This window comes from Chiloscyllium plagiosum, chromosome 18 (genome assembly GCF_004010195.1).
Source record: "Chiloscyllium plagiosum isolate BGI_BamShark_2017 chromosome 18, ASM401019v2, whole genome shotgun sequence".
NCBI classification, from domain to species: Eukaryota; Metazoa; Chordata; class Chondrichthyes; order Orectolobiformes; family Hemiscylliidae; genus Chiloscyllium; species Chiloscyllium plagiosum.
In genome coordinates this window covers 33,606,636-33,617,203 of record NC_057727.1, presented here as the reverse complement: position 1 = coordinate 33,617,203, position 10,568 = coordinate 33,606,636, and the positions used below count along the sequence as shown (strand labels likewise).

The following is a 10,568-nucleotide window of genomic DNA, read 5'->3' as shown; positions in this document are numbered from 1 at the left end:
AACTGCGAGAGTGGCACATGTGACCTGAAGGGTAGGTGGCACCCTATCCAAGTGGCCCTTTAGATGTCAGCCAAATTGAACTTTTAGATGACTGGAGTCACTTGGGACCGATGTGGGATCTCTCAATCATCCACTTACAAATGCACAAGTGAACCAATCAAAGAGGAAATGTGATGAATGCCGAGGAGCTGTGACAGATGCAGCTTGTGCCAGATCACACTATGTCATCTCATTTCCAGGTGAAGAGGTCAGCGCTGCAGCTCGGGCAGTGTGCTTCAGCCCAAGGGACAGGGAACAATGGACTGTACACACATCAAACTAGGAGGATTAGATCAGAAAGGCTCATAGTTCATGAATGTGCAGGTGATCTGGATCATTGGTTCCACTGTTTAGAAATTTGCTCCCAGTACCCTGAGATCTGTCAGCTGACTACATATGTGAGAACTCTCATGTTGCTGCTGTGCCAGATGCTTTCCAAAGATTGTTACTGGAAAGACAAGGCTTATCCACTGTGACACAGCTTCCTTACAATATCCCTTGACTCAGTTAGAGCCTACATACATTTACCTGGACCATCTCTGACACCTCCCTCCCCTTCCTGGACCTCTCCATCTCCATTAATGACGACCGACTTGACACTGACATTTTTTACAAACCCACCGACTCCCAAAGCTACCTGGATTACACCTCTTCCCACTCTACCTCTTGCAACAATGCCATCCCGTATTCCCAATTCCTCCTCCTCTGCCGTATCTGCTCCCTGGAGGACCAGTTCCACCACAGAACACATCAGATGGCCTCCTTCTTTAGAGACTGCAATTTCCCTTCCCACGTGGTTAAAGATGCCCTCCAACGCATCTCGTCCACATCCTGCACCTCCGCCCTCAGACCTGTAAAACCTCCGCCCACACCTCCTCCCTCACCTCTATCCAAGGCCATAAAGGAGCCTTCCACATCCATCAAAGTTTTACCTGCACATCTACTAATATCATCTATTGTATCCATTGCTCCCGATGCGGTATCCTCTACATTGGGGAGACTGGGCGCCTCCTATGCTACTTTCTCCCCACCCCCACCCTCCTCTAGCTTATCTCTCCACGCTTCAGGCTCTCTGCCTTTATTCCTGGTGAAGGGCTTTTACCCGAAACGTCGATTTCGCTGCTCCTTGGATGCTGCCTGAACTGCTGTGCTCTTCCAGCACCACTAATCCAGAATCTGGTGTCCAGCATCTGCAGTCATTGTTTTACCTACATACAATACAGCCCACTCTTTGAGCAGAAAAGGCTGCTGGAAAGAATAGGTTCTGCAGCCTAGACCAGCCTGGGATGGGTGGGGGTGTTCAGTTCACACCATACACAGTTCTTGCACACTTTGCTCTGCACAAATGAACCAGACAAAGAGGGAATGGGATGGTTGCTGAAGAGCTGGGAGAGTGGGAGCAGTTCTTCCAAGAAGGAGGATGAGAACGTTGAACAGCAGGAGCAACACCTTCTGTCTGATAGCAATGGGGTTTAATTTAGATAAATGTGAGATGCTGCATTTTGGAAAAGCAAATCAGAACAGGGTTTATACACTTAATGGTAAGGTCCTTGGGAGTGTTGCTGAAGAAAGAGACCTTTGAGTGCAGGTTCATCGTTCCTTGAAAGTAGAGTCGCAGGTAGACAGGATAGTGAAGAAGACGTTTGGAATGCTTTCCTTTATTGGTCAGAGTATTGAGTATAAGAATTGGGAAGTCGTGTTGGGGCTGTCCAGAACATTAGCTAGGCCACTTTTGGAATATTGTGTGCAATTCCGGTCTCCTTCCTGGGCGAGCCAGAACTAGGGTGACCTATGTGGGTGAGAGGGGAAGGATGTAAAAGGGACCTAAGGGGCAGCTTTTTCACCCAGAGGGTGGTGCATGTATGGAATGAGCTGCCAGATGAAGTGGTGGACATTGGTACAATTGCAACATTTAAAAGGCATCTGGATAGGTATATGAATAGGAAGGGTTTATAGGGATTTGGGCCATGTGCTGGCAAATGGGACTAGATTAGATTAGGATATTTGGTCGGCATGGATGAGTTGGACTGAAGGGTCTATTTCCATGCTGTACATCTCTATGACTCTACAACTCATAGAGTTGGGGTGCCTCAGGTCAAACAGGCTATTGTCCATTTCCTTGACCTTGGGGAATAAATTGTCCATTACCACCCACTACAAAGCCACTGACTCCTATAGCGACCTTCACTACTCTTCTCACCCCACGACCTGCATGGATTCCATCCCATTCTCCCAGTTTCTTCACCTACATTGCATCTGTTTGGACAATGCCACTTTCCAAAACAGAGCTGCTGACTTGGTTTCCTTCTTCCATAACCGTGGTTTCCCATCCACTGTGGTTGATAGGGCCCTCAACCATATCCAATCTATCACCCATGTTTCTGCACTTGCCCCTTCCCATCACTCACAAGAGTATGACCAGGTTCTCCTTGTACTCACTTTTCATCCCAGCAGCCTCCACATTCAAAGGATAATTCTCTGCCATTTCAGACAACTCCAGCAGAATGCCACCACTAAACACATCTTCCCCTCACTCCCCCTGTCTGGATTTTGCAAGGATCGTTCCCTCTGGGACAGCCTAGTCCATTCCTCGACCAACAACACTACTCTCTCTCCCATGGCATCCAAATCTTTTGTATTGTATTCACTGCACCCAATGTGGCCTATTCTACATTGGAGAAACCAAACACAGACTGGGTGACCGCTTTGCAGTACACCTCTGATCTGTGCGCAATCATGACCCTGACCTTCCCTTAGCTAGTTATTTTAACATAGCATCCTGTTCGCATACCCACTTGTCTGTCCTCGGCATGCTGCAATGTTCCAGTAAATCAAAGAGAAAACTGGAGGAGCAACATCTCATCTTCAAACTAGGCGCTTTACAGCTTCTGGGCTCAATATTGAGTTCAATACCTCAATATTCACCATTAAACTGTGAACACATTCCTTCCATTTCTTTTAGCTTTGCTTGTTACATTCTGTGGCACCCTCTCTCCAACATCCCCCCTCCTCCCCCCTCCCCCCCACAACCCCCATCACCACCTTCCAACCCGAGGGACAGTCTATTCTTTCAAATCTGACAGTTAGACACAATTGTTCTGCCATCCTCACATACCGATCACATAATCTGAATTATCAATATCTTTTATCCCCTAGCACTCCAAGCACCAATCACCCCCACCACACTATAGCATAAATGCTGCCCCCTCCACACTTCACTTCAGCTCTGATGAACAGTCATCTAGACTCAAAGCGTTAGCTTGCTCTCTGTCCATGGATGCTGCCTGACCCACTGTGACCTCCAGTATTTTTTTCTTTCCAGCATCTGCAGCAATTTGCTCCTAGGACTTCACTGACACCTGGTTCCAGTAACTGAGAGCTGGGTGCAATGATTACTCATTATCCGTAAAAATATCTGATATACAATTTATGGTCCAAAAGGCAAATGCAGTTTTGTTTGTGATTTCTGTTCACTTTTGCCATTGGTGAACAAGTGACTAGTTTAAAGCATTTTAAGGTTTTCCTGCATGTAATCGTCCCTTATTGAACAACTGTAAGATGCACAGTTATGGTGGGCACTGAGAAGAGAGTAGCTGTGACTTAGCAAGGTTAAAAGATGACACACAGTCTTAGAGTCATAGAGATGTACAGCACGAAAACAGACCCTTCGGTCCAACCCGTCCATGCCAATCAGATATCCCAACCCAATCTAGTCTCACCTGCCAGCACCCAGCCCATATCTCTCCAAATCCTTCCGATTTATATACCCATCCAAATGTCTCTTAAATGTTGCAATTGTACCAGCCTCCACCACTTCCTCTGGCAGCTCATTCCATATACGTACCATCCTCTGTGTGAAAAAGTTGCCCCTTAGGTCTCTTTTATATCTTTCCTCTCTCATCCTAAACCTATGCCCTCTAGTTCTGGACTGCCCGACCCCAGGGAAACGACTTTGTCTATTTACTCTATCCATGCCCCTCATAATTTTGTAAACCTCTATAAGGTCACCCCTCAGCCTCAGCTCCAGGGAAAACAGCCCCAGCCTGTTCAGCCTCTCCCCATATCTCAAATCCTGAAACCCTGGCAACATCCTTGTAAATCTTTTCTGAGCCCTTTCAAGTTTCACAACATCTTTCCAATAGGAAGGAGACCAGAATTACACGGAATATTGCAACAGTGGCCTAACCAATGTCCTGTACAGACATGTTGTTAAGGAGAGACGAATTACGCAGCCTGGTGCTTAAACTATGATTGGGGTTGAAAAATATTGTCATAATGCAAGGAAGTGTCAGGCGTGCCACCTCTGTCCTTTGAGAAGTATTGGTTTATGATTGCCGTGCCACTATGTTGATTATGTTGATGTTGAAAGGCAATTCTAGACTGCCAATGCTTGACTGGGTGCATTGCTGGCATTACAAGATGGCATGGTGGAAGACATATCACAGTAGTGGTAACAAAATCCACCCGTGGAAAGTGGGAGAATGAGACTAGTATCAGAAAAGAGATCACAAAGTCATAAGACATCGGAGCAGAAATTATGCCATTCGGCAGGTTGAGTCTGCTCTGCCATTTGATCATAGTTTCTCAACCACATTCTCCCACCTTTGATTCCCCTTAACAATCAAGAACCTATCTATCTCTGAGAGAGAGGCATATTAGAGATGTGGTACCCAGTTAATGAGGTGAATTTCAGATAATCACATGAGAAAACTCATTAGGCCTCCATGAAACTCTATGAAAATAAAACATAGCCAACGGCTGGTAAGATTCAGCACTAAGAGAAACTCCAAATGAAAAACCACGTTGGATATTATGATGGGGGAGATCAGAACTATTGAGGAGTTGGCAGAGGGAGTGAGACCATATCACAATATCAAAAAACACAAGGAAACAGATAAATCCTTACCTACTCATCTTAACTCTTCATTAGGAAACAGCCTGGAGTTTAAGGGCCATTCCCCAGGAAAAATGTCAAAATGATTCACTGAATCATCTTACTAACTAACTGAAATTGTCTGTGTTTTTCAAAAAGCTATTCTTTGATAGAGTATGGGGCTTGTTGTTGAAGCTCACCCTTAATGCACTTGAACTGAGAAGCTTATCAGGCTACTTCAGAGGACAGTTACGTGTTGACCACATTGTTATGACTCTGTCACATCCAGGCCAGAGCAGGTAAAGATGGCAACTTTCCTTCCCTAAAGGGCATTAGCAAATTGGATAGGATTTTACCAAATAGCTTCAATTCTATATTTTGTCATTCAATTTAAATCCTAACAGCTGATATGGCGCATTTTAAACATTGTGCCCTTACATCTGGATTGCTAGACCAATAAAACAACTGAACTATCTATTTCACTACTATTTGTCAACTACCAAACAAATGAATTAACTCTCTCTCGATGAATCAAAGTTGTCTGATGATAAATCATGCACTAACAATGATTCACTGAGTAAAATATTACTACTAAAAACTAAAAGTCAAGCATACAAGCAATAAATGGACATAAAGGATTTGATTAGAGTTTCCTAGCAGTTACAGTAGCAAATAATTAATGAACAGAGTTATTTGTAAACATAAATGAAAGGGGTTATTAAAGGCAATTCAGTTCATCACTGTAATTCAGAGCAAATTAGATGCTAATATTAACCTTTAAATTAGATCATTGCTTGAAACTTAAATTAATGACACAAAATTATGATTAAAACCCTTTATAGCTGACATGTTAACAGCATTAGATAGCCAAGGTACAGGATAGATCAAAGTCTCACATTGATTAACATACTTACTAGATTTTATTTGATCCTATGACCAGTTTGATTAGTTCAATCGCCCTCCTTTTTTGGACACAGATACTAATGTCTGCAGTATTATGTTGGTAAGTGCATTTGATAAAAGAGTCGTCTTTTCTTCGTGGATCCTCTGTGTTAACAACCACTTCTGCATACTCAATGATATCCCCTTGCTGATTTCACTCTTACTTTTCCTGGTCTCAAACATTTGTGTAGTTAATTGCCATACAGGTCTTACTGTAACTACATGGTTTTGCCACAATTTAACTTATTTCTCTGATTTTCTGGCCTGCTAGACTTTGTGTTTGTATGAGTACCATCTTGCAGCTATGAGCTAGGGATCACCTCCAGACAATAAAGTGTATTTTCTAACAGACATACGTTAAGATAAAGATCATGATTACTATATACCGCAAAGAGATCTGGTTGGAGGTGAGCCAACCCTCTCCTTTATAATAACTTTACAGAGATGTTTCCAACATTCCCTTGATCAATTTGAGTGACAAATGCTTCACAAAGTTTCATTCGTATTGGTGCCAATCATCTCCAACGAATGCGGAGGTTGCTGCAGATGTTCCTGAATCCTGAGTATGGCCAATGAGGTGACAAAGTCTGAATACCATAGACATATCAAACTCAGCCACTTTGCCAATTAATCAAGTTACCCAAACTTAAGGGTATTTGATAGTTTTATATCCATCTTGGAGCCAATCAATTGTTTTGGTGAAGCCCCTCAATTTTCCACACAGGTCTACATGACACATTAAGCAATTGTGTGTTAAAAGACTCCCAACATGAGAAAAGAATGTCCTATTTGTACACATGAACGTTTGGTTTTCAGCTTAGAAGCTTTATAAATTTAGATTAGATTCCCTACAGTGTGGAAACAGGCCCTTCAGCCCAACAAGTCCACACTGACCCCCCAAACAGTAACCCACCCACACTCATTTTCCCTACATTTACCCCTGACTAATGCACCTAACATTATGGGCAATTTTGCATGGCCAATTCACCTGACCTGCACATCTTTTGGAATGTGGGAGGAAACCGGAGCACCTGGAGGAAACGCACACAGACACGGGGAGAATGTGCAAACTCCACACAGACAGTGGTCTGAGGTGGGCTTTGAACCAGGGTCCTTGGCGCTGTGAGGCAGCAGTGCTAACCACTGCTTAGTAGGTTAAAAATCTTTGACTCGTTTTGCCTAAGAACAGTTTGTTTCAGTTGCTTCCCAACATCCAATGCAACCACTAACTCCATCTTTGTGGACAGCTTTCAAACTAAAACCTCATAATGTACACAATTTGTCAATTTACAAGGCATTTCTCCAACAAATCAAGTAACGAGCAAAATTAATAAACAGCTGATGAGTGCTGATGGACTGAGTAGCTGTTCAATCTGCACTTTATTCTTTCTTAGGTAAAATTGCTTTATAATTGCTGCTTGTGATTCAAAAGCTGGCCAATTTTTATCTTTAAGAGTTGCAATTCACATATCATACATATTTTGAAATTCTCCTTAAACTAAATATTCAGCTCAGACTGTAAACATTAGTATACTATATCGCCTCACAATACTGCAACATTTGAAGCACATGAACAACATGACTGACAGACATTAAAAAAAACTAACAAATGCTGCAGTTTGGTAATCAATCATTTAACCAATCGATGGTAAATCAGAAACATTTCAGAAAATTTCAGTGATCAAAAGCTCTCGGGAATTATTTCAGAGATAATTTAGAGAGAGAGAAAACAGGGTGTTACTGGAAATATTATTGCGGGAATATTTTCCCTGTTCTCAGTTTAGCTTAGCAAGAGCATCTGTTGCAGATGGCTTGTAGAAGACACCATTTCTTGAATAGAAAGTATTATCTACAGTCCTCAATCGACCATGAACTGGTAACTGGAGTTCCTCGATGACATCACCTGGTCAAACAAGTTTGAAAATAAACAAGTTTAAACATTTTTTGAAAATTCAACTGTATGTTTTAGAATATTAATCAATGGTAAACTTTAACAAACTTTGTCAGCTGCAAATTAGTCAACTAATTGGGTTGGGTTTTTACAAAAGTAGAATGGAGCTGCTCATTTATAGGCAGCTACTAGCTAGGTGTGAAATAGACCCATTGAGAAATAGCACAGCAAACAAAATAACTTACATTTATATAGTTCCCTTTAACTTAGAAAAAACAATTGCTAAGCCAAAGGAGAAACTAAATGTGATAAAAGCAGAAAGTGCTGGGAAATCACTGTATGTTTGGCAGTACTGTGCAGGGAGAACTATGAGTTGGCGTTTTGAGTCCAAAGCTCTTTTTTAAAAGTTTCAATAAAGTGATGTTGGACTCAGAATGTTAACTCTGTTTCTTTCTTCACAAATGCTGCCAGACCTGCTAAGCTGCTTCAGCACTTTTTAGTTTTATTCCAGATCTCCAGAATCCATAGTATTTTGCTTTTATTTGTGGAAAGATGTGTTATGGATCTGTGCATTCTTTTTGTATTAGCACGGTATTATCTGTCTTCCTAGAAGTTCCATGGAGTAAGATGTGCCCTGTATGTCCAAGAAGTGTGAAAAATGTCAACATTACAGAGGAAATAGTGCTGAATGCCTTGAAACGCATAAAGGTGGATAAATCCCCAATCAGGTGTACCCTAGGACTCTGTAGGAAGCTAGGGAAGTGATTGCTGGGCCTCCTGCTGAGATATTTGTATCATCAATAGTCACAGGTGAGGTGCCAGAAGACTGAAAGTTAGCTAAAATGGTATGATTATTTAAGAAAGGTGGTAAGGACAAGCCAGGGAACTATTGACCAGTGAGCCTGATGTCAGTGGTGGGCAAGTTTTTGGAGGGAAGCCGGAGGGACAGGATTTACACATATTTAGGAAGGCAAGGACTGCTTAGCGATAGTCAACATGGCTTTGTGCATGGGAAATCGTGTCTCACAAACTTGTTTGAGTTTTTTGAAGAAGTAACAATGAGGATTGATGAGGGTAAAGCAGTGGACATGATCTATACGGACTTCAGTAAAGCATTCGACAAGGTTCCCCATGGGAGACTGGTGAGCAAAGTTAGATCTCACAGAATACAGAGAGAACTAGCCATTTGGATACAGAACTGGCTCCAATGTAGAAGACAGAGGGTGGAGGGTTGTTTTTCAGACTGGAGGCCTGTGACTAATGGAGGCCTGTGACTAATGGAGTGCCACAAGGATTGGTGCTGGGTCCACTACTTTTTGTCATTTATATAAATGATTTGGATATGAACATATGGTTAGTAAGTTTGCAGATGACACCAGAATTGGAGGTGTAGTGGACAGCAAAGAAGGTTACCTCAGATTACAATGGGATCTTGATCAGATGGGCTAATGGGCTGAGATGGAGTTTAATTTAGATTTTTACGAGGTGCTGCATTTTGGCAAAGTAAATCTGAGCAGGACTTAAACACATAATGATAAGGACCTAGGGAGTGTTGCTGAACAAAGAGACCTTGGAGTGCAGGTTCATAGCTCCTTGAAAGTGGAGTCGCAGGTAGATAGGATAGTGAAGGCGGCGTTTGGTATGCTTTCGTTTATTGGTCAGAGAATTGAGTATAGGTGTTGGGAGGTGATGTTGCGACTGTACAGGACATTGGTTAGGCCTCTATTGGAATATTGTGTGCAATTCTGGTCTCCTTCCTATTGGAAAGATGTTGTGAAACTTGAAAGGGTTCAGAAAAGATTTACAAGGATGTTGCCAGGGTTAGAGGATTTGAGCTATAGGGAGAGGCTGCACAGGCTGGGGCTGTTTTCCCTGGAGCGTCGGAGGCTGAGGGGCAACCTTATCGAGGTTTATAAAATCATGTGGGGCAAGGACAAATAGACAAAGTCTTTTCCCTAGGGTGGGGGAGTCCAGAACTAGAGGGCATAGATTTAGGGTGAGAAATATAAAAGGGACCTAGGGGGCAACTTTTTCACACAGAGTGCGGTGCATGTATAGAATGAGCTGCCAGACGAAGTGGTGGAGGCTGGTATAATTGTAACATTTAAAAGGCATCTGGATGTGTATATGAATAGGAAGGGTTTAAAGGGATATGGGCCAAGTGCTGGTAAATGGGATCAGATTAGATCAGGATATCTGGTTGGCATGGGTGGGTTGGACTGAAGGGTCTGTTTCCGTGCTGTACATCTCTATGACTCCATGACTCTAAGTGGGGCAGGGTGAGGCTCAGCAATCAGAAGGTGTGTGCCCGCACAAACACTGCATAACTTCAAAGCAATCCCAAATCTGGGTATTTACACTGAGGCCCTAGAGGGGCTAATCCCTAAAACCCATCAAACAAAAGTGCAAGACCTAGTGTGAGGTACAGGGTTGGCAGTTTGTTAATGTTGCCAACCAACTACCCTTGACCAATTTGAGGGACCATTGCGATGCTACAAATTAAATCCATCCTGCTAAAGCTCAGTAAGTGGAAAAAACTGTACGATATACAGTGGAAGCTCGATTATCCGAATGTGATGGGCGGGCACTATTTCGTTCGGATAATCGAGTATTTGGTTAATCGATTAAATGCCTTCTCTCTGTGACTCAAATTTTTCAAGTCTGCTCACCGTTCAGGCAGTAAGGCAGCACACCGCGCGCGAGACCCTGCCCCCAACTCGGTCTGACACCACCCCCCCGCCCTGTGCAACACCTCCTGCCCCCAACCCCGTCACACACCGCGCCCCCGCCCCTGTGCAACACTCCCCACCCCCAACTCCGTCT

The 10,568-nt window shown here is 43.1% G+C and overlaps 1 protein-coding gene across 1 annotated transcript in view; it reads right to left on the bottom strand.

Annotated features, from left to right (window-relative positions):
- Positions 1-7,361: 7,361 nt before the first annotated feature.
- LOC122559204 (protein ATP6V1FNB) overlaps positions 7,362-10,568 on the bottom strand; it is a 6,247-nt gene continuing 3,040 nt past the window's right edge. Inside the window, exon 2 of the mRNA XM_043708583.1 lies at positions 7,362-7,757. Within this exon, the coding sequence (XP_043564518.1) occupies positions 7,630-7,757 (128 nt within the window). The 3' untranslated portion in view covers positions 7,362-7,629. The remainder of the gene's footprint in view (positions 7,758-10,568) is intronic.